General features: G+C 35.8%; 1 protein-coding gene across 9 annotated transcripts in view; it reads left to right on the top strand.

The window, feature by feature from the left end:
• Positions 1–3,089: 3,089 nt before the first annotated feature.
• The window catches only part of gapvd1 (GTPase activating protein and VPS9 domains 1), a 103,806-nt gene continuing 81,057 nt past the window's right edge, over positions 3,090–25,838 (top strand). For 3 of the 9 annotated variants that reach the window (XM_028808664.2, XM_028808670.2, XM_051932282.1), the window contains exons 1-2: positions 3,094–3,343; positions 22,357–22,578. In XM_028808664.2, coding sequence (XP_028664497.1) covers positions 22,394–22,578 — 185 coding nt within the window. In that variant the 5' untranslated portion in view covers positions 3,094–3,343; positions 22,357–22,393. Of the gene's footprint in view, positions 3,344–22,356; positions 22,579–25,838 lie in introns of all 9 variants that reach the window. The other 6 variants (XM_028808667.2, XM_028808675.2, XM_028808669.2 and 3 more) reach the window with 4 other exon arrangements.

Genomic DNA, 25,838 nt, shown 5'->3' on the forward strand with positions numbered 1-25,838 from the left:
GAAATAGGCCTATAATTATTTAGTATATGTGGGTCAAGGTCTGACTTTTTAAGTAATGGTTTAATGACTGACACTTTTAGTGCATCTGGTACTGTGCCATGCAATAATGAACTATTGATAATGTTTAGGATAGGCGCTGCAAGAACATCCATTGCACTTTTTACTAGTTTTGTTGGCACTGGATCTAGGGAACAAGTAGTGGGCTTCATTTTAGAAATTAAACTTAAGACTTCCTGCTCAGTTACAGGATTAAAATTACTAAAGTGCTGAGTGCAATGTGAGGCAGGGTCTGCTAAGCTAGTATTTGGTTTGTACTGTGATGCAGAGATCTGGGATCTTATATTTTTAATTTTCTCATTGAAAAAGTTAATAAAGTCTGTACTGCTAATGTCTGTTGGTATTTTGCACTGTTGATCTGAATTTCCATTTGTTAATTTAGCCACTGTTCTAAACAGTGCCCGAGGATTTTTATTATTGCTATCTATTAATGTAGAATAATATTCTGACCGAGCTTTAAAGAGGGCTTTTTTATATTTATTAACACTCTCTGTCCATGCAATTTGAAAGACCTGTAGCTTTGTTGTTCTCCATCTGCGTTCCAGTTTTCGACACTCTAATTTAAGAGCTCGAGTGTTTTCATTAAACCAGGGAGAGTTTCTATGTGCTTTGATTAGTACAGATTGAGCAGCCATGATGAAAATGATAATTCAATGCACCTATAGCTTAACAGGGATACAGTAAAATGTAGCTATGAGAAAGCCATGTTACACTAATGGGGTTTTGGCAGTTTTTTTAAAATGCTCCACCGTATTAGCCTGGCAAATTTCTATCAGTAAACCTGTATTCCAGATTTTCGGTGCATAACAGCAGAAGGCTGCCTCACCACTTCTTTCAAGTTTAGCTATTGGAATTATAAGAAGACACTCATCTAAAGATCTAAAGTTTACGATTTGGAGTGTAAGGTGAGAGGCTTTCCAAAATACAGGATAGAGTGAGATAATTTAAGGCTTTGTGAACCATTAGCAGTATCTTAAAGTCAATTCTGAATGGCATGGGTAACCAGTGTAGTGACATCAAAACTGGTGTGATGTGCTCAGATTTTTTTTTTCCTAGTTAAGATTCTGGCAGCTGCATTCTGCACTTGTTGCAACCGACTGATGTCTTTTTTGGGTGGTCCTTACAGGAGTGTGTTAAAGTAATCTAGTCGACTAAAAACAACAGTATGAACTCATTTTTCAGCATCTTGCAGAGTTACAAGGGACCTAACTTTTGCTATATTCCTTAAGTGAAAAAATGCTGTCCTGCTAATCTGATTAATATGTGATTTAAAGTTTAGGTCAGAGTCAATAATTACCCCTAAATTCTTGACTTTAAAGCCTAATGGATCAAGTTTATTTCTAATACCCTCAACTATATCCATTTTTGCCAATTACTAAGATTTCTGTTTTCTCCTTATTTAGTTTGAGAAAACGACTACTCATCCGTTCAGAAACGCAAGTAAGACATTGCGGGTCAGTGAATCAAGAGAGTCGGGGGTCATCAGGTGCTATTGATAAATACAGTTGTATGTCGTCAGTATAGCTGTGGTAGCTCACATTATGCCATGAGATAATCTGACCTAAGATGCTGCAGATGTTCTATCAGACAGTTGTGGCAAGCGCCCTCTTCTATGCAGCGGTGTGCTGGGGAGGCAGCATTAAGAGGAAAGACGCCTCACGCCTGGACAAACTGGTGAGGAAGGCAGGCTCTATTGTAGGCATGGAGCTGGACAGTTTAACATCTGTGGCAGAGCGACGGGCGCTCAGCAGGCTCCTATCAATTATGGAGAATCCACTGCATCCACTGAACAGGATCATCTCCAGACAGAAGTGCAGCTTCAGCGACAGACTGCTGTCACTGTCCTGCTCCTGAACAGGATCATCTCCAGACAGAAGTGCAGCTTCAGCGACAGACTGCTGTCACTGTCCTGCTCCACAGACAGATTGAGGAGATCGTTCCTCCCCCAAACTATGCGACTCTTCAATTCCACCCTTAGGGGGGGTAAATGTTAACATTTAACATTATACAAAGTTATTGTCTGTTTTTCACCTGAATTATTATCTTTCTTTAATATTATTTATTGTATCAGTATGCTGCTGCTGGAGAATGTGAATTTCCAATTGGGATTAATAAAGTATCTATCTATCTATCTATCTAATGGAAGCATGGAGATCGAAAAGAGCAGCGGACCCAGGATAGATCCTTGTTGTGGAACACCATATAGAATATCAGGTGTCTTCGATGTATAATTACCACAACTAACTAAGAATTTTCTATCAGTTAAGTAAGACTCGAACCAATTTTAAGATACTGCCAGAGAGGCCCACCCATTGACTAAGGCGATTTCTAAGAATATTGTGATCAATGGTATCAAATGTTGCACTCACATCTAAGACGATGAGAACAGATAAACGGCCCCTGTCAGCATTAACCCTCAAGTCACACACAGACACTTTTCCTTTTATTAAGGGGGGGTAGATTTACGCACTGTTTGACCCCTCTATTTCCACATGTCACCATCAACAGGACAGAGAATTCAAACTCACATCCCATCAGCAGTTTTTATATAATCACATCCATTTTCTTGCTAGATTCTCCGATTCGTGCAGACGTGATTGCCTTTCTTTCAGATTTAAAAACACGGTCAGCCTCCGGGTGATATGAAAACTGAACTGATTTCTTTACACACCTATTCCAGGTGAACAGGTCTTCTGACAAAAATCTCCTGCGCATTGGATAGCTTCCTTATCAAAACACACAAACACAACCTTGTGCGTCTAACTGCCGCCACTTGTCCGAACATGCCAATGACATACTTACGAAATCACTGCATTTATTTTGTGCAATCGGGTTAACCTATTCTAAATTTTCTTTCTGTGGATTAAGGAAGTCAGAACTTTCAGATTTGCGATTCGTTTGGTGTCCTTGGCTGCATTTTTACGAGATCCCATTTGGAGCTTTGCCTGGCACATTTCTCGGAAGAGTGCGTTTAGACTACGCAGCCCCAGCGGAATGAGATTGAGCGACTGGAACTGCTGCGGCTAACCAGACGTCGATTCGTAACCGCGTGACCATAAAAAAAACTACATTTCCCGACTGTCTTTGCGCTCGCCTGCGTGTGTGTCAGTGTGGTGTGTCCGCGCCCGCGCGCCACGACTCGACTGGATTCGAGGTGGAGAGGCAGCGGCGAGCGACAACCCTAGTGAAACGGGGAGGGCAGTAGACTGAAGTAGACGTCACTTCGTAGCAGCACGCCGGTCGACCTGGTTCAGGCCTGTTACAGCTATCGAGCGAGGCCATTTCTGTAAGTACAGTATATTTGGGCGGGCGTACAAGTGTGCCGCGGGGGTCTCAAGATGTGGCAGGTTTTGGGGAACCGTTCCTCTTGTGTGTATGCTGGGACAGCGGCTTTCTCTTTAGGCTGCTTGTTATGTGTCCAGGCCGCGGCACGGAGCACTTCTGGCCGTGAAGCGTTTAAACGGCTTATGTGTTTGAACAGAATTTTTTTTAAAAAAAAAAAAAAAGAAAAACTTTGCGGGTCGGTTACACAGTTCTCGAGGTTTTGCATATATATAATTGTTAATTGGAAGACTCGAGCGGTTTGAAGTTCAATACGAGAAGTGACATTGACGCACAAGAAGCCACATCTGCCTGCTCTGCTGTCCTACGGGGGTGTAGCTGGTCACAATGCCAGTTAGTATCTTCATCTGTTTATTTATACAACCATGCAGGCTCTCCGACCCCCACCCCGGTTACTGAGGGAGCCAACTGCTACATGTGTCTTGGTGAAATTCACACCCACCAATAATGGCTAACTCTAGTCTGGAGTAAGGAGCCGCCAGTTTCTGGGCACATATCTAAAAACCTACCACATCCCAGACACCGTCCCGAGATCTGTATATGAAGACAGGTAGGCAGTTTGTTTTTTTTTTTATTTTAAGATGTTGGCTGGATCCTGCCTCCAGATATATGTTCATTTTCAAAGTAGGATACTGTATAGCAAGTCTTTTTAATACAGTTGCCCTAAGTGCATACTAAGCCTTGTTGTTATGCTGTCCCATGTTCACCTTATTTCCCCCTTGTTGTGCCATTTTAAGTTGATATTTTTCCTGTGCAGGTGTGCATACTTTATAGTTACCAGAGAACTGTATATACGCATGGAGCAGGATGAGTTCTTCTGTTTCAGAAATGTAAGCATGTTTGGACTTGGCTGTTCTAGGAGAAGGTAAAATGCATGCTCGGTCAACAACCTGGCAATGAAGTGTAAGCTTGTGGATATGCAGCCTCGTGGCTGGATTTTTGTGTGTGGTTATTGGTGGCCAGAGATGATACTTGTAGGTTATTATCCTATCTTGTTGTGCATACCATGGAATTAAAAAATCTGTCTGGACTATGGATTGGATTGGTCATCACAGTACGTACTTGTAAGTTATGTTCATAACAATTACTTATGAATGCTTTGAAATTACTTTTTTTTTTTTTTTTTTGGTCTGATGTCCCCCATACAATAAAAACCCCAACATATGATGTACAATTTGATGCTACTTGATGTCTAGTTATGTACGGCTTTGCAAGTTTTTGGGTTTCCTCCCTTTTTTGTCCCAGTAGACCTGATAAAAACACCTTTTGTGAATTTCCCCTTGGGATTAATAAAGTTTATCTATCTATCTGTCTATCTGTCTGTCTGTCCGTCTGTTATATAGTGCCTTCCATATCTATCTATCTATCTATCTATTATATAGTGCCTTTCATATCTATCTATCTATCTATGCCCATTGTGGCACTTCCTGTGTGATTTTGGGCTATACAAAATAAATTGTATCTATCTAGGCCATTTGGGTGCAGGAAATTTCACCCAAAGGATAAACCAATAAATGTCTTCAGTAAAAATGATCAGAAGGACTTGGAAGTTGTGCATGATACATAAACTATTCCCAGTTGTTCACACCCTAATGGGTTTCGAGTCAAAGTCGCTCCCTTTTTACAAAACTTTGAAAAAATAGGGATCGGTAATAGAGGCATATGGAGTGTTGTTTCATGCTAAGAGGCATATAGAGTGTTGTTTCATGCTATTTCAAGGTTCACGAACATGAACTTATTTTTTTATGTGCGATTCTTTACCGGTGGTCCTAGCCCTCTAAAAGTAACGCCCAGAAGGTTACACATTTCAAACAGAAATATGTGGGGAATCATTTTAGACTATTTCAGGGTCAGTGATTATAACTATTTTGTTATTTTTGTTCCTTTACTAGAGATGCAGCCCTCTGTGAACCTGTAATCAGAGGGTGCAAAATGACGGATTTACTCTGCAATCTTTAACTTTAAACATCTAAACTAAAGCACACATTTTAATAATTCAAATATTTGACATAACCGTTCTTTTTGATTATAATGCACTTCTACTTCTTGAAGTAAATTACATTTTTTAAAACCCTGAATCAGATCAGCTTGTGCTAATTCAGACTTTTTTCACTGTAGTGATATTGTAAGAAACCACTCCGCAGAAGATGTTACAGTACAATACAACCATTTGCACTGTACAAAAATATATAATCAAGTACATTAATTTTATGTACACAGATAAGTATAGAGTAAAATGAATAGGAAATTGAATGAAGTGTACTGCTTGAAACCAAATACATTGGATCAAATAAAGGTAACCAGATGCATAGACGGACAGATTGGTACAGTGTTGGTTTAAAGCTTTTGTCTGCTGACATTTGCATATCTAGGTGTGTGCGTGTTTTTGTGTTTCACCATCCTGCTATTTTCACTTACACATTTTTTTGAGTGCGTGAGTGTTTGTGTGCACATGCATGAACATTTAAATAATTAGTTATCTCAAAAGGCCTGGTCCACAACAAAACAGAGCAGACTGCAAAAATCCTGGTTATATTAAGCAATTTCTATGGCAGTTATCTTTGGACATAGGTCAAATAGTTTTTGAAGGATTCTGAGATAAATACTGTACCAACCTAGAGCAGAAACAACAGATCAGGAGTCTGTAACAGGACAAACATGATGCAACTTGTTTGAAAAAGAGAGGTCAGTTTTTTTCGGAAGTTTGTATATGGGTTTTCACCTACACCCACACACATTCATTGACACCAGGCTAAAAATAACATTTTTCTGCATTTTGAACATCATAGAATCAGAATCTGAACTTAACTTTATAGCGAATTTTTGACTCCATCACCAAACATCCATTTACATAGACGTAAAACCAGTTTTGAGATTTTGATTGTTCAGTCTTCAGTGAGAAGACAACAGCTCATTCTGTACGTGATTTTACAGTATCAAGCAAGGAAATGTACATGTGTATAATACAATGTAATATTTTCAAACATGCTTAATACAATTTGGGATGGCAGAGTTTACAGCCTTTCCTGGAAGCACTTGGGTCAAGGCAGGAAACAACCTTGAGCAGGGTGACAGTGTCAGTCTTTACCTTTTATAGTACCTTTCAAAGCTTTTTACACAGAATTTAATGGTATAGCCCTAAAAGAAAGCTTATAAATGTCCTATCAAACCTAATTCAATAAAATGAACACAGGAGGGGATACTGAGATTAGGTTTATTTCAAAAAAATATATTCTGATGTAGTCAAATTGAAAAAAGCCAGAATATTCATAGGAGTACATCAAGGGCAGTATGTATTTTTTATTAAGCTATAACATAAAATGAGAGAAAAGTTAGTTGTAGGTGAAGTTTGAATTATTCACCTAATTATAGTACCACAGAATAGAAGCCTAAAAGATATTCACATCATTGGTTTTGTAGTAGTGTGAAGGTTGATATGGAAGGATCTTCTGTTTCAGATATAGAAGCAGTGCAATGACAAGTCTGAGGTTTTGGAAACTCCACAATTTAACTAATGACTGAATATTGTACTGGAAGCTAGTGTTCTAGAGCAGCTCTGTATCAAAACTTTTAAAACCACATTTGGACTCTTAAATCTGTTAACACTGTGCCAAAGAAAATTTGAAAGAAAAATGCAAAAGTCATATCCTTCTATGCATTAAAAATAATTTTTAGCATTGAAGTTGTGTTTCTGAAAACCAGGTGACATGTGACCAGTGCGACTTTATACATTCCAGGAAATGAAAACTTTAATATTTGCTCATAGCTCTTGAAAAGAACACTATTTCAGATGTTAATGTAACTAATTTAATAAAGAATTCTATGCGCAGTACCACCTTCTTAATAAAGTCAGAAGACAAACTTGATAATACATTTCAAGTTAATAGCATACACTTTTTCGAGCATTTATGAAGCTTAAAATGTAAGAGGCCAGTTGACACTGAAAGGCAGACACTAATACCTTGTGTCTAAAATCCTAGTACAAGTATATTTGAGCATGTTGGTTTGCCTGCATATCAATTAAGGATTTTACCTTATTCTTTAGAAATTGATTGATTAATATTGTTCATATACAGTAAATTGAAATTTCTTGTGAGTGAAGACTTTCTGGATAGGCCTCTTTTTTAAATGGTGTGGCTGGTGTCGAGGGGGGAACAAGGTGCTATACAGTTGAGTGCATCCAGTACTTTTTAGTAGACACTTCTTGGTTTAGTGAAAACAGTCGGTCAGTTTCAGTATATACAGTGCAGACAAATTTTCCATTTTGAATTTAAAGCCAATTCAGTAATTTGATGTATTGGTTTATGAAGAACTGGAAATGTTCTGAGTGGAAATTTATTCTTTATTTCAGTTCTTAATGTTCTGTAATGCACCTTATGTTGATAAATGTTAATTGCTTCATTTAAAATCTTCTCTGATTATGCAAAATTACTGTTTTATCATCATGCTCTCTTTTCAATTTATACAGTAAACTAGGGTTGCATAGCATATTGGTACTGAAAAAATATAGAAAAACCCAAATTTTAAAATGGCACTTAACTTCTGGTACCAAAAATGACAAAATAGTGGTAAACTTTGGCTTTCTACTCAATACCCCTCCCACTAAACTACATACTTGCTGTTGCAATTGTGGAAAAGCGTATGTTTTGTAGACTTAATGTAATGATACTACACGCTACAGCCCCCACTATTGCTTGGATGTGATCGGGACTTCATGTCTATCAAGAAGGAAGCAGCGCGTAGTGTGGTACGATGGCTTGGCTAACCAGGGCAGGAATAAGTTGGGAGGAGGGGAGGGGATTGGAGTTATCCATTATATTTTCATTGGGACTATTTTGGTACTGGTACTGAGGTCTGAAAGCTGTTATCAATACTGAAGTCAAATTTTTAGTACCTATCCAACACTACAATAAATGATGACTTCTGAAATTTCTTGTAATTTCAGTTTGTTGTTATTTCCTTTTTGTACCTCTAGGTGTAAGTTTCAATGTATTTCTTAGAGTAATTAGAATTAAATTTGATCAAAATGTAGAAATCTTTTAACTAGAAATTGTAACAGCAAAAATAGTTTTCAAGTTGCTTCATTTGCAGATGTCAGTTTTGATTAAGGCAATGCTTTTCTGTCAATACTTTTGTCTGTGAAAGCAATGATTTATTAAACTAAAGTATTCTATTTTTAATTTTTTTAATAGATTCACAATTTTTTTCAGACAACTTTTTAAAAATTAGTTAATCGCATTTATCTGCAGTTGAGTTGATGATAACAATAAGCATAAGTCCATCCCAGCACAGAGTCTCCTGGATTTAAGTAAAATGTGGTAGTATAGTATAAGAGACCTGCATTTTATATGTGAAATGCTGAAATGTATTATAAAAAGGATATAAATAGGACATTCAGTCTCCTTTACATGCAATGGTGGTTCTCTTGTTAATTTTAAGCTCTTTTATTTTAGACTTAACTACCTAATTTCTTAAAATCTTGTAAGGTTTTATAAGGGTAATAATTATTTGAATGCTAGCTAATACCATTAAATTGTCTGATTTTTAGCATACGTTGTCATTATGAAACTCTTTGAAATAAGAATAGCAGTGTGCTTTCTTGTCCGGTAAAATGATGTTCTTCTTCTAGATGTTTTTCATGTGCTACACATTCTTTGTATTGTTACATAAGATATTAATAAGGTTTCTGCAGGTTTCCTACAACATCCCCAAAAATGTGCTTGTTAGGTAAACTGTCAACTGTAAATTTAGCCTATGATGTGTGTGTGATTGTGCCCTGGGATGGAGTAACTTCCTGTTTAATGTTGCAGTCTGCTTAGAGCTCAGTGTTGCCCAGTTCATCACCTACACCACACATAATAGAAATGAATAAACTGATTAGAAAATGGATGGATGGATAAGTAAACAGCAAAAAGGATACTGTAGCTAGCTAGGATACTGTGTGCTGGCTGCTTTTAACTCAACTCTCGCCTTTATTAGGTTTTTATTAAAATGTTGAGAAGTGTGTTATAACCCATGTTTGAGTACTAATTTGAACGCATCTTTATATCTTGTGGTGTGAATGTCATTTGACTTCATCTTCTTATTACATGGTTGTTCTTAGAGGTGTGTACACATAACTGCTGTCAGATGTCTGTTTTATTCATGTCTAGGCAAGGCCAGGCCATACAGTCGTCCTCCCAGCTGCCTTTTTTTCATAATAAAATGCAAGTATTTGTTCTCCACTTGTTTTCCCTGGAGATCAATTAGTTCTTGCACCATTAAAGACTTTGTACCATTTGCATGCTGCCATTCTGCTCCATGGAAAGTGAATCTAAGTTCACTCCACACACACACATATATATATATATTTATTTTATAAACAAGTGTATTTGGGCTAAATTTGGGTTTTTTACCTTGGCTAGCACTCACTAGAAGAAACTTGACAGTTTGTACTTTTTTTTTATGCTGCTTGTATTACATTGCATTATTATTATTTTTTTTTGTTCTTTATTTCGCCTTATACAATTTCTTGTATTAGGAATTTGGTAGTTTTCGCATACCCCTTGGGATCAGAGCGCAGGGTCAGCCATTGTACAGCGCCCCTGGAGCAATTACAGGTTAAGGGCCTTGCTCAAGGGCCCAGCAGAGCAGTGGCCTTTTTTGGCAGTGACGGGGATTCGAACCGGCAACCTTCGGGATACCAGCGCAGCAACCTTAGCCTCAGAGCCACCACTCCGCCCTATAGGCCTATATCAACTAGCACTTGCTGAAGAAACATGCCAGATTGTGCTTTTATTTTGTTTTGATTACCTGTCATACATTATTTCATTAATGCTGTTCTTTCTTTCCCTTATAAATGAAACCTAGGTTGTGTTCCACTCCACTTTTGTTTTGGACCATTACTATTATTTATCCAAGCACAGGCTATGTGTTAGCTTTTTAAAGAGAACACCAATAGTGATGATCTTTTTCTGAGCTGTGCTTGTATTGCCTACTGCCCAAGAAGCTAAAATCTCCCACATTCCAAAGAGTAACTAATTCTCTCTGTCACTCACTCAGAGTTGGTTCTTTAATTTTAATTAATATTGTGACCTGGCCTTCAGTTGGATTTATACTCTGGTTTTATACCATTAATTCGGTACTGCCTTTCAGTAGCCATATATGGAGAAAGTGAGTTAAAGCTGCTTTTTGTGGCTCAATGATATTCTTGTTTCTGGTGTAATTTGCTACTTTTTTCATTTTATTTTATTTTTTATTTTAATTTACACACATTATTCAAAAAGTGCTTTGTTGCTGTTAATTTAGCTATGCAGTTCTACAGGCATTTTAAGTGAAGTTCTTACTGAAGTCTCCCATTATAATGGAAAAACTCCTAGATGTTTTTAAGAGGAGAAAAAAATATAATAGATGATACAATTGAAATACAAAAATGAATCAAACAGGTCTGAATGCTTATAAAGTTAATGCCATTAATTACACAACAGGATATCTTTTCCATGATACTGCATATCCGCATCCCATCCTGAGGAAATTACAGCTCTCAGGACAATGTGGTACAGTTTGAAAACCCAAAGATTGTTCTTCATTTTTCTGGCAGTATAATTATAGTCTAAGATGTTAGGCTTCATTAAAAGATTAAAATGCACTTATTGTACCACTATAGAATTGAATTTGAATCTTTTTGTTTAATGTGCAGGTTACTGTTTTTTTTTTTTTTTTCTTCCCCCCCCCCAGTACTGTCCTGCAGTCTTTGCTATGGCATCTTGCTGATGCTACTGATGTAGGTTGTGAATTTTACTGGTTACATATAACAAGAAGCTTAAAAAAATGAGGCAAGACCTAAATAATATTTCACATTGTTCTGTACTGTTTTTTATATTCTTAAAAGTGTTTACTTAATTTGCTTAAGACTACTGTAATTGCATTGTTTCCTAAAGTAAAAGTACCTTAAATGAACAATATACCTATAAAGAGGAGCAGCTGACTTGACACCATTTGTACCATTAAGTATCTGAATGCAGTATTTACAAAGAGAGAGGAGGAAGTAGGGTTATGAGATTGAAGGGTACTTATTCATTTATTTTGTAGAACACTTTATTGATTTTTCTCAGAGTAAATTGTACACAGCTCAACATTTTTCATTTTATGGCAAATCTGTCGCACAAAGTCAATGTTACTGATTCCAACATATGTGATATAGCTATAGCTCAAAAAAATAAGTAAAATATTGTGACAGATACTTGTTTATATTTTATTTGCATGTCCAACTCTGGCAAATTTTAATTTATAAGATATATACATGTGCAATGGTCAAAAATCAGCCATTTCTTTAAAATGTACATATAGTGTACTTAACTAGGAGGTGGCAGCGTCATAATTGATCAATCATTCCTTTCGTGAGTGAAGAAAAAGTGCTCATGTATCTTTTAAAGTAACTGCCACCAAAGTTTGGAACCATTTTAGAAACCCAGCACAGTAATACTTAATGAAGTTGGTTGTATTGCAGCACTTTGGTTCATTATAAGAAACGTTATTATAGATTATAATGAACCCTAGGTTGTGGCAGCATTGTGTATTCCGCAGTCATCCCGAAACTGTCTCTTTGGCTTCCCTCCAGTAATACCACCACCTTCCTGATCTTACACAGCTCTTTCCATGTGCTGTCATCTGCTTCGTAAGCTGCATATTCATGCTTGCAGGTTATATTCATATTCATGCATAGTTATTCGTTGCTCTGCTCACCTGAGATCAGAAGCAACATTACCTAACTAGAGATGTTATTTTGCTACTAATTCAGTACCAGAGTTCTGAAAATGTCACATTACCACCTTTTTTGCAGTATCGGTAGTACCAAGAAAGTTGCTACCCAGCACATATGCGTCTACAAGTTGAATTTTGCAAGGCACAATAATACATGAGAAAAACATGAAATAATATATAAAAGGCAAAGCAAACTCACACATACTGACAAGTGCATGGCAATGCCACTTTTACCATATTATGGAATTACTTTAGGAACAGATTTATATGTGCTTTGATTGGCAACGTTATTTCATTTTCAAATGAGTTATATTGTCATGGATTTTAAAGATGAGATTTATTGTTTTCAATAGTGTCCGGCATTCAGACATCTTTCTCTCTCCCTCTCTTTCTGTATGTGTGTGCGTGTATTATATAATATTGTAAAAGAATGAGTCTCAACACACTGGAAAGGTTTGGGGCAGCCACCCGTATATTGTCCCTGGCTGCAAAAGGTTTAAGGAAAACACAAGAATGTTCTCTGGTTGAGTTCCCAAAATAAACTGATCTGTCAAGATGGAGGTTTTATATGTTGGAAACCGGAAGTGATGTCATTAGACCGGAACAGGAAGTGGCGTTAAACCAGGCAGGTTTTCCCATATTTGTTCTGCAGAGATAATAGAAAAAGGTTTAGAGCACCTCGCCACCCCCTGACCTGGCGGATGATTATCTTCACTTGGTCCAATCAGCTCGCTCCTAGTCGCACGTGTATGACTAATATATATAACAGAAAATGTATGTCTGTCCACTTTCCTTGAGAGAACTACTTAACAGATTTAGATCAGGTCTTTTTCTATAATTTGCTTGAACATTCCGTGTTGGAGTGTACTTTGCCTCCACTTAGCTAGCAATACCTGTTTGTTCAACTGACATTATCTACAGATTGTTAAGAATTAACATTTGACGTTTTTGAGAGAGAGATCAGAGCTACGTGTGTTTTAATGTGTAGCTGTTGATTGCCAGAAATTTAACAGCCATGTGCTTTTTTCCAACTGTGGGGGACGCTCTCCTGTCAAAGCTGAACATGATCAGATATGGTGCCAACGTTTGACAGTGGAGCGTACCTACCTCCTGCTTGGTCAGTATCACATTTTTTAATTATTTTTTTTTGATTTTTAATGTTTGTCCTGTTTCATTACTACGTTGGTGGAGCTGTGGGGGTCAACTAGTTCCCAATAAATGCATGGAGGTTTCAGTTTAATTCTGTGATTGTAATGAGCAATCTGAAAAAGTCCATCAGTCCAGGCATTCGTTCCTTTTCTAACTGGTGTATGCAATTCAATGTTGTGCTTTGAGGAGGGGGACCTCGCACAAATCCACAGTTACTCATATTGGACAGTGGGATATGGGAGGACTGCCAGCGGCAACTATAGTTGTAGCAAGTAAATACTACCTTCAAGTATTTTACAGCACTTGTTACTGTTAGTATTTATATATTTTATGTTGTATTAGAGAAAAAGGCACTTCAGTACTGGAGATACTTAACAGAAATCCCATTCGATGGTTTTTTATTTTTGTCGTGATTTTGAAAGGTATATAGTATCGTAAAATTTTGAATACAAAAATTCTTGTATCGTGTCATCACTATTTTTAACTATCCTTTTCCCTAGCTTTATGAGGTGATCCAAGCCAGGATCGTTAAGTAGATCAGACAATGACCACCCACCCAGGCCAGTGGATTTTATCAGCAACAAAACACCTTCCATCTGCTTGTAAATAAATACTCTCTATGTACACTCCCAGTTCCACGTTCTGCACTAGCTCCTTTCATAGCCTGGTGATAACCTCAGTAATGTTTGGTATTTCATTTATCCTGTTTCTACTATTTTTAATCTGCTTCTTTGTTTCTAAAGATATTGCTTTACGCTTTCATGACAAGTTGTGCAAGTTGTATTTATTTATTAAGAATAAATACAGTAAACATGAAATAATCGTGACCTCAGGTATACTAAGGTTGCGTGGTAGACTATGCACATTATCAGTGCTAAACAATTATTCCATGTAGTACGGAGGTTGCTTATTGGCTTCCACAGTTGGCTAGCTGACAGGTGCTTCAACTTGCACATTTGCCATCATGTGTTTAGTGCTGACTTCATTAAAAAAAAAAAATAGCTTTACTCTCAGAAGATGAGTTACCAGAGGTATTACTGTATTTATATTAAAGTGATCAGAACACTACACTAATCTGACAAAGTATATATTCAAAGAAGACAAATAGCCAGAGGATCAAGTATGAGGACTCTGCCATTAGCTAATCTCTGTGGGGCTGTCTTCTACGACCTCATTAAGTCACTGCTATCTCACTATAACACTCAAATCTTGCACGCCTGGTTATGAAATGGTGTTTCACATAACTTAGAGTTTTGCTATAGAATCTTTTTAGTTGTTTTAAGTATGTAAAGTTATATTAATGAAAAGCTATAAAAAGTGCATTTTTAGAAATGCAAATTTGAAGCATATTTTTGTATTTGTTGTGTATTAATTGTTTACATATATTTTTAGCACTGCAAGAAAATTCTGCTTGATTTCTTTTCATATGGTATACTTGAACTAACCACAGGGTTTTTTGTAGCGCAAAGCAGGCTGTTCAGTAAATAGGCAAGTCAAAACTTGATTTATGTGGACATGTATATGAGTGTGCTCTCTGGTGGGCTGATGTCCACTCTAGAATACTCTAGAAAGTATTGAGATTTATACCAAATTATGAAATAAGCATATTTTTCCATCCCTACATTGATGGATTCTGCATGCATTGTAAGTACCATTATGTCATTCATAGAAATTTGTGGCACCTCCTCCTACTTGCCAATAAATTCTAAACATCCACAACCAGATTTCAGTTCTAAATTGAGAGTTTCATTTACCGTTTTTTTTTTTTTTCTCAGAATTCAGACCATTTATACAAAAATGAAGAACTAAGGGACATCCTTTAATTTTTTTTTGTTTTTTTCAGAATTAAACAGGAAACATGTTCATATTCTAGTTGTTTGAGAGTACATAGAATTTAAAGATTAGTGTTAATAAAGCTACTTAATGACTGGTGGATAAAAGTAGGCAGCCATGGCCTTGCTTTATAGGCAAATACCTCTTAAGTATTTTCTTATTGCTTTCATCCTGTTGGAGCTTATGAAAGTCTTCAATGATATGCAAGGTATAAACATATGATCTTTACTGTCTGAGATGTTAATTGTTTAATCAAAACATACCGGTAATGTGTCTTTTATGGTCCAACTGTGTTTAAATGGATGTGCAATACACCATTTTTGAGGACTGTTTTTGTAAAGGTGGTTTTACAGATTGCACATAGGCAATAATTTGTAATTTTGCTCAAATACATGTATAGGTTGTCACCATTGAAGAATGTCAGTATGCCTGTATTTAATCTGCAAAAGTGTGCTTTGCTATAGTAGGTTTAAATTGTTCTTGAAAGGCTACACAAATAGGTGTCCAGCACACTGGTGCCTGAGTATTTGGATTATAGTCCAATTGCTGGTTTGGGTGCTTTCTGTACGGAGTTTATGTGTTCTCCATTTGTGAAGTTGACTCTTAGTAACTTTTTGACAAGTGTTGCACCTGGTGCCCAGGGCTGCTATGATGAGCCTTTGTCCATAGTGATTCCATTACACAAGAAGTGGGATCAGAAAATATGAAGATGGAATTTTTCCATTTTGTTTTATTAATATCTTTATTAGGTTTTGCAAGTTCATATTTATTTTTTATTATTAATAGGACAGTTCTTGTTCTTCAAATGCTCATGTGACTTTCACACTAAAGTAGTTTTTGTGTTATTGTAAGTTGTTAACCTAACTTGTCAAACCCCAAGATACAGGGTATTAATAAGAGAAACAAGAACTAAGATATTTTCATTTGTGTAGGTTTTTAAAACATGGCCTGAGACAGCTTACTGTTTGTAACCCATTTCTTTCCATCTCATTATTTTAGGAATTCAAGCACATATGTTGGTGTAAAATTAGATGATCAAGTATGCAGAGTAAAACGTTCACCCTTGTAGAGGCTACTCTACAGACTTGCGTATTGGTGCCTTGTGTATATGTATAGTATTTCTGTAGTCAGATATCATTGTCTGTGCCATACATCCCCATACTTGGTTGTCAGCAAGTGGTGATATTCAGAATTGCTTATTAAGAACTAAAGGAACAAATTTTAAATGCGATAAATGTAACTAATTCTTGTTTTTAAAGCATTTGTCTCTGTTAAATTTGAACAAATTTAGTTTAGTATCTAGCATAATAAAAAAGGAAACTGAGCAAGTAAAGGTTTGTTTAAGCAAAGATTTAATCAAAAGCAGGGGATGAAACCGAATTAAGAAAATGGTTGGATTGAAAACACGAATGAAAGAGTGCTAATTGGGGATGTTTGTTGTAGTTCCCACCCCACCATACTATTCTGTATCTTAAAATAACCCCTCTCACCTGAGGTTAGAATAATGTCATTGTGCCCCTTATGTGTTGTAAAAAGTTACTAAAGAAGGGCACCCAGACAATAACCCAACCTGGGTGAACCCAGAAAATGGCAGTTAAACCAGCAGGGAGGTAGGGATATACAGAGAATGAGACAGAATGGTATCTAAATATAAAATTATTCACTGTAATTTATGTAGTATTCTTTAACATATTTCCCTATCCATTTAATAGCTTGTTTATTATGTTTAAATTGTTTATTGTCATCTTTTTACTCTGGTAGTATCAAAAGTAAAATCGGCAGAGGAATAGAATTGTCAGTTCTTGGTAGCCAAAAAAAAAAATCTTATGGCTGGATATATCATCATGCAGGTCACGGAGGTCTCTGCTCATAGACAGAAGTAGTAAGAAGTGTAGATGTGTAAATTTGTTGTCTACACTTCCCTTGTGCTTAATTTTGACTCCAAAAAGGCACCTCTGAATGGGCATTAAATGTGAATGTAAGGCTATGTTGAAGGGACACCTTATGTAAACAGTAAGTAATTTTTCTGTTTTATTTCTGCACTTGAGATTTGTAAAGAGTGAATAAAAATATAATATTAAACAGTTTTTTCTTCACAATTTTTTTTTAAACACATACATGCTTTAAGTATGTTACATTTTTTTCATTCTGTCTGCTTTTGTGTTACTGTTACCATTTAATTACCTTTCAGATACTGAGGGATAGTAAGCAGATTTGAGAACTGGTGTGTGGATATTTAATTATTTAAACACAAAAAACTAAAGTACAAGTTATTTAATATAAAATATAATATAAAATTATACATTATGATCCTTGTTTATAGTGTTTAACCAGTGATCCTAATGCATAGGTATAATTTTCCAGTGTGGTGCAAAAAAAATGCAAATGGCTGGAAGTATAATGTATGTTTGTGCCATTTCTGTAAATTTAACACTTAATTTAACCCAGAAACATTGTCCCTATTATGTTAATGATTATTCTGTATTTGAAATGAATAAACATTCCTAAACACATTTCTTTAAAATTTCATTTAATACACTTGTAAGCCATGGGGTCCACTCCTGCTCTGTCTCCTACTTCCTGCAACTCCAAATGCAGCTGCATGAGATGTTGCACTGTCATTAGATGGTCTGTCTAATGCTGTCTTTTCAAAGCAACATAATGAGGTGATCCGGTATGAAGGTTTGAAACAGTGACTTATACATTTTATTTTGGAGTGATTGTGATGGATAGAATTTGTCATGTGTACAAATATAGATTAGTTTACAGTGTGTTTAGATTTTTAGTGTAGAAACTGTATTCTAAGAGTAAATGTGAAGTTTATTTTGTTGTAGGACCTTTTTGTAGTGGATATTAACCAGTGAGCCACCTAATTTCTTTGTTCATTATTACTTGTCAGTTTTGTTAAGCAGAAAATGCTTTAATTTGTAAGAGATATCTGTAAGTGGCATCCGTTTGGTCACATTATCATGCTCTCGAAGCACGTGTGAGCTATGTGTTTTTATTTCTGATTTTGCACTGTAGTTGGATAGAACTGTCAATAATGACAGTCTTTTAGTTGAACTATGGATTTTTTTAAATAAAATATGCGATTCTTACAAACACTAGGCTCAGGGTAACAGCCCTGAACAGAATGGCATTCCATCTCAGGACTTATTCATGCACAAGCCTACCTACACTCACACTGGGCTAGTAGTAACATGGATGAATTACTGCAAGCCCAAGCTCTCAAACATTTATATCTGTGTGCATTTCTTCTTAACTGTGAGAGTGCTCTAAAGTTCTTTCACATATAGGCAAGTTTATTAATAAGTAAATATTGTGTTTTCTCACTGATGATTTAGCAGAATGTGAGAATGAACTGTGTAACATAAAATCATCACAGCGCAGTGTTACTCATTTCATTTAAAAAGGCTGAACATAGCATTTCAAGTAGCGGTTGCTATCACATGGGTGCATAGCTGTTAATGAAATAGACTAAAGTTTTTAAATCATTTAGTCATACTTTCAATGGCAAGTCTTATTAATTTTTGTGTTGTTGGAAAAAGAGGTAAAAAAAATTTTTTTTACTTGATGTAATTCCATATGTAAAAATGTTCACTAAAGAAAGGAACCAATTTTGTCCATCAAGCTCGTTTGGTAAGGACATTATACTGTAAAATGTGGCCAAACTTTCTTTGTCTTTTCCCCATGTCAGTTCTGCTGTGACTATAATAATTTCTAAGGGAAGATACTCAGTTGTTGCTTGATATTTTCTTTTGATGCTGTTTATCACTCTAAACCAATTAGATGGTTGCTTTCATAAAGGATTTTGGGAGCAGCACAGAGGTGTTTTCACAGCGTGACCCAGCCTGATTTTAAAATGCTTTCTTACATCTTCCAAGATAAGAACTAGTGCTGTATGTTCACTGTTCTTTCATGGCTAATCTGTAAAACATTAGCTATAGTTTATTCTTAAAAGTAAGCCATTTTACACAAATGTAGTAATACACTAGGTAGATGATATTGATAAACAGAACAGGGGAAAGTTCCTTAAATGCTGTATAATTTACCAAGTAGCATTTGCCATCAAAATGAGACTAAGCTGTTAGTGTTCAAATATATTTTGAATAATCTTTTACATTTTAGTTAATGAACCCTAAAAGGAACAATTGAGTTAAAGTCCGTTTTTAAGAATCCTCTGTGATAATGAAAAAACCTCAAGGCCACTTTTGTTACTTGTTTAAACAGAATAGGATGTTTCATTCCTCCACCTTTTTTTCTCTTTCTGCGTCACAAAGAGAATGTTGGTTTGCATTTGGTGTACCTTTGTTGTGCATGGCTGGACTTCTGTTACAGCACACCACTTGGCCATCTCTTCTGCTTTCAAGTTTCAGTTCAGTTAAACTTGCCTGTTTTGAGCAAGCAGCATTTGTCATATTTTCCACTTAGAAAAAAATGAAATACTTTCAAGCATGACCCCAACAAGACTGCTCTGTGTTTTGTTTAATGCAGCAAATTGGCATTTTGAAGTGTGATGTAAAGTTCGTTCTAAGCACATGATCAGGTAAAGCTTACAAGGTATTGTTTTTTGACTGCAACTTGATAATCCTTTTTAGCAGGGTAAATTCTAATTTGCTGCCTTTTCCTAGATGAAAACACTTGCTGCTTTGACTGGAAAATTTTAATGGAAGATTTTTGGGATGTTTCTAGTGACATTTGTTGTATGTTTCCAGTATTGTGCTGAGTATGCAAAACAGGTACCTTTATAAAAATAGTAAACATTTCAATTAAATTCAATCCAGTTTCTTAGCGTTCTATACAAACTGTTGCCACAACATTGAAGTAAGACATATTTGTATACAAATAACCCAGTAAAGATAAGGTGTCAAGAATTAGGTTTATCACTGAATTTTACTGCAGTCATCCTTTACAGAGAAACTGAGGAGAGCAACAAGTGCACTCCCGAACTTAAGGACATGTACTCTGACAAACTCAGAAAATGTAAACTTATTTACTCACAAGCAGAGTAGATTGTGTGAGGATCTAATCAACATCTTCAAAATTCTCAAAGGCACTGACAAATTAGATCCAGCAGAATTCTTTTAGCTTAACAGGGAATCATTAGGACCCCTGTGGAAATTAAGGAGAAGTGTATTTAGGACTGAAGCCAGGAATCTGAAACCAACTACTGAGACATGGAGTTGAAGCAAAAACCTTGACAACCTGTAAGAAGCGTCTGGACGAGATATGGGGACAGTTTAGCTATTAGCTAAACAAACAGGCTTGATGGACTGAATAGTCTTTTATTTGTCAAATTTCTTATGTGCTTACTGTATATCATATTCAAGTAACTAACCAATGGAGAACTTATGCAAATTATCAGGCTTTGGATAACCATGAGCTGCCAGAACAGCTGTAGTGTAAGGTGCTGTTTTCCGGAATAGTTTCTAGATCTTTGTTGACTCTGTGCCCTCAGTGCTTTCAAGTTTGTCAAATGGTTAGTGCTGGATATTCTAGTCATTAAAGTCTGCTTAGAATTTTGTGTATGTAATTGTTTTGTTTTGGGTATTGTTTTTTTTTTCTAAATGCATTAGAAATTAGGTAATGCCTTTATGGTGTTGCAACTTACACTTTCTTTTGGATAATATTAATAAAAGCATTTTACTACTACTTCTTGGAAGATGATGGTGCACAAGCTGGCTTTTGTAATACATTACCTGTTGTCTGTGAAGCAGAGAAAATAAATGACTCTGACAAGTGATTTTCTTTTGTTTTTTTTTTTTTTGGTATGCAAGATTTTTGCAGGCTATTTATAGATATGAACTTGATATAATTTTATCAGTCTGTTTTCAGAGTTTCTGATTGCAACAGAAGTAGCAAACTTCTTGAAGGCAGTCTTTGTCTGTATCAGCTGACACGTGGCCTTCAAGGAATCCGAGTGGCCTGCCAGGGATTTTTTCTTTTTCTGAAACAACATGCATCTTGCCTCAGCAGCTGTTCATTTAATGAAAAATTAATGCTGCTGTCTGTGTCAAGTGTAGCTGTGCTTAATGTTTTCCTGCTGATCTGATGCTCCTTTACTTGTAATTACAGTGCTTTAGACATATCAAATAAAATGAAACTCCTGTTTGTACCTTATATTCCTGGAAAATGCCACTCATTTTGATATCTTTAAGGGTATCATTTAAATGTATTTATTAAATAAATCTTCTTTTATTAAACTTTTCACACTAGTTTAGAGTGTGTACAAAAGCTGTTTTACCTTTTTAGTTGCTTAGAACTTCTCACTGCATCCATGAATGTGGCAGGAATTTTCACATAGGCCCAGTGTGCAATGTTATTCCTTCACATCTCTTCACAAGTCTTCTCTTTTTAAGAACTAATGGAATGTTTCTCTCAAAAATATGTCTCACATTGCTTGTGTATTGTTACTGCAGTTGCATAAAACAAAAAAAATGTAGAGTTGAATGCCTTTATTATCCCAGAAGTAAAAGCAGCATCTTAAATTACTCTTCTTAACCTGCTTTTGGAAACAGTGCACACATTTTTGCCATCTGATAAACTTTTGATTAAATTGATTGAAGGGGAGCATGAGAGCATGATAGGTCACATAGTTTTCATGGCTATTTTCTGAATTTTTGTCATTTCAGTGAATTCTGAAACTCTATAAGCTACAACCTCTCTCAGGTGTGTGTAGATGAAGGCTCAGAGTATTTTCTGGTGTGTTTCACTATTGAGGAATCCACTCAGACAAAGCCCCTCTTTCAGCTGCTCCCAGTCCTTCCTGACATACTGTTGGCAGCAGGAATTGAACACAGGTCATTGGAATCACAGCTGCCAGTTTTGCTACCTAGCAATTAGAGATCCACATTAGCCAACTACAGGGCTGGCTTGTGATGTGACCAACCCTGCAAGACAGTGTTTGCAACTTTTCTGCATGTGCTGCCTCTTACGGATTGTTATAGCCGTTTGGTTAGAGTATGCAGGTTGATAATTTAAAATGCAGTTTTGCAGAAACAATGATACAATAAACATTAAGGTTGGCGATGAATAATTATGATTTCATGTTAAATATTTTTTTCTATTTCATTTTTTAAAGGTTAGGTATATGGGGTTACAACCCAGTCTACTTCATGTACGGATTATTGTTTACAATTCTTTATTGATACTTTTTTCCTTGCCATTGCTCATTTATTTAATTGTGCACATTTTCTGTTATACTGTATGACTCTTTCTTTTTATCTTTTATAGCTGGCATCTGCTCAGCCCAGAGTTTTAGCTTTTGAAGATGGTGAAGTCAGACATTTACACTCTGGCCCATCACCTTAAGCAGGAGCGTCTATATGTGAACTCTGAGAAGCAGCTGCTGCAACGTCTCAATACAGATGTTTTGAAAACTGCTGAAAAGCTTTACCGAACTGCATGGATTGCTAAACAGCAGAGAATCAACCTTGACAGGCTTATTTTGACCAGGTGAGGTGAAGCATGAAGTGAGAAATTGGGTATAATTTTTTTTTGATAGGTGCATTTTACTGCATGGTCACATCTGCTCTGATGATTATACTGACACCCATACCAGGAGCAAATACCAAAGACAGGAATTATCCCACAGTGTGATGCCTGTTGATAGCTTAGCATACATACCTAAACACTGTCATACTCACACCCAGTAATAAACATGAAAAGAGTAACTGACATTTTAACTTTACCCTGTTTTGTTAGATCACATAATTATTGTATTGTGTAGGTTCTGACTTTGGAATTCACAGTTGATCAAAGAGTCCTCAAAACATTAAGCTAAACAAACAAATGGAAGATAACATAGAGCATCCTCCCTCCGCATTCTATAATTAAGATTACTTATTACTGTTAATATGCATTTTTACATTTGCAGCAGAAATTGAGGGAATTGCTCAGGGTAGTAAAGTGGAATAGAGGCATGAATTGGACTAGTAACCTTGTGGTTTAGAGTACAAGTGTACTGACTAATAATATTATTATTATATATCAATTAAAATGACTGCAGTATCCTTAATATTTTTAATGTTTCACCAAATTTATGTTATTACATTTAATTTATTTTTGATTTTACTGTTGTGCTTTAAAAATATTTTGTCATACAAGACAAACTAATGTATGTCATCCCAAAAAATAATGAAGGTATCAAAATTAGGAAAAAGACGGGTTACATTACCCAGCCATAATATTAGTGAATAAAGTCATCTCAGTAGCCACAAGCACTAAAATCTTTAGTATTTATAAACTGACAGAAAACCAAGTATAACTGAAAGTTTTTAATCTTTTTTTATACTACAAGTATAGCCTATGTAATTTTACATAAGTTATTCAGATGTGTATTTCTTGTCGTTTGGGCATTATGTATAAACTCAATGACAGAACAGCAGTTTGCAGTGTTGCCTCACAGCTTTAGATGACGGAGTATGAATCATGGAATGCAGTTTCTAAGGGCTTCCCATCCTTCTGAGGAGTTTTCTCAGGCCTTTTATTTTTCTTTGTGCACCCCAAATTTATATAGGTTAGGTCAATTAATGACTCCCAATTGTTAAAATATTGGTATGGATATATGTCTAAGTGATCTTTCCATATTGCTTTGTTTTTTATTCCCAAAGCTACTGGGATAAGACCTGGTTTTCTGAGACATTAAAATTGGATCACACAAGTTCAATAAATGATAACTCGGTGATGGAGCACTGGTAATTTATTAATTTGAAAAAGTCTGTAAACAAGCAAATGTTGAAGTAAAAGATTGCCTGGATGGAATTCTAATTTTGTAAACTTTTTAGACTGGTAATGTTTAGTACCTCAAGTTTATAGTGTGTTGATATTTATTAACTGTATACTTACTTTACAATATGTACCATATTTTCTACCCAGAAGTATTTTTTAATATTAAGACTAAAATAAAGTTTGTTTTTCTACCTATTTATATAGCGCATTCCCTGTCCATAAAGTACTTAACCAGTTTACTATCAATCTTTTTTTTTTTTTTTTTTGTGAATTATTTTTACTCTGTTTACTGGAATAAAAACTTAGTGTAAAACTTTTTTTTTTTTTATCTTTGCATACATTCATTCACCCCACAACTTTTAATCATTAAGGGAAATATTATTTATAAAAAGAGAGGCTGCATCTCCCCCTGTGGCTGTCAGTTAATCATGAGAAAAAATGTGAAAAAAAGCTTTTTAAACCTAATACATCCAATTCAAAGCTAAAAATGTTCCTGAAAGCCGATTAACATTTTGAGATACATTTTCCCAAAAAGCATTGTTTTTGCAAAAATGTTGTTTTTTTTTTGTGTGTGCGAGACTGTTCTTTTGACCCCTTCTATCCCCTCCCTACACATAAGCAATAGATAGCGTTTTACTCCAGGGGAGTGGTTACAAGAAATTAACTTAATGAACACTGTACATCTGTAGAGGTTGGTGTAATGAGGCTGTGCTTTTTTTATGGTAAATGTTTAATTCGTCTTGTATTTTACATCAATACGTTCACGGTTTATTCCATCATTATGTCCAGTTAGGGTCGACTTGATGGCACTTAACAACACCAACAACAACAGCATGTCCAGTTACAAAGATGAAGTGTTTACCTTCTTACTGCACTTTATCTCTATGAGCCAGATTGTGCTGATAAAAATTAACAGATTGCAGACTAAGCCAGTGAACTTTTTTGCATGTAAGTCTCTGAATTCTGTGCACAAAACAAGTGTACTTCTACTACTGCTACTATGGAATGCAAAAAAAAAATACAAGTAGTGGAAAATTTACATACTGTAGCTATATGGTTAGTCTCAAATGCATATGTGGAAAATGTAAATTAATGCCTTCTGAATGGCTTTGCTGCAAAAGTTGGCACCTAGCAATACCACTGTTGGAAAACATATTTCACATGAGCCTGCTTTGGCTTGCAGAGGTTTCATTTGTATTACTGATTGAGATAATTTTCCACTCCTGTTCATTAGTAATGTTCTGGAAGCACTTTTTCATTATATAAAACTGAAGTAGAAGAAACAATTGAAGCCAGAAGGGCTAAACAGACCTTTAATTATGTAGGTTTGTGTTTTGAACTTGCAGTGCATTGCTTAAGACTGATGTCCCACAGCTCCCTTCTAAGTGCTCTAAGCTATGGTTATAAGATTAGTAGAAGGGAGTTGATGAAAACCATACACACTCTTATTGCTTCATTTTATTTTCACATCCCGGGCATACACATTTTAATATTATTTTAGCTGAAAGGAAGCGTACTGCTAAATTGCTAGCCTTGTGTTTTGCTTCATGGTGTTCTACCTTACCGCATACAGTGTGCTGTGTGCACATTGGGTGCTCTTTATGTGGAAATCTCCATCTACACCAGTCACTGTGAAAAGAGAAGAGAATACACATCCTTCCTTAGGGAAAGATAGTGCCAAGAATCAGTGATACAAAATTAATGACTTCCAACTTCCGTTTGTTGACATAAACCTATCTTGGAAATATAGAAGGCATATTTTCTGAAATAGTGATCTTTGCTGGTTTAGAAATATATGTATTTGGTTAAGCTTTAAGGCTTCAATTTCTTCTGCTACTCCACTGGCTTCCATTGTAAGCTGCAGGGGAAGGTTTTATTTTCTTAGTAGTTTTTATTAGGCTTAAGTAAATAACACAAGTTTCTGGGAAAAGTAAATATATGCTACAGTTGTGAAAAACTGACTTCAGAAAAATAGAACTCATTCT

This window comes from Erpetoichthys calabaricus, chromosome 9 (assembly GCF_900747795.2).
Source record: "Erpetoichthys calabaricus chromosome 9, fErpCal1.3, whole genome shotgun sequence".
Lineage (NCBI taxonomy): Eukaryota > Metazoa > Chordata > Cladistia > Polypteriformes > Polypteridae > Erpetoichthys > Erpetoichthys calabaricus.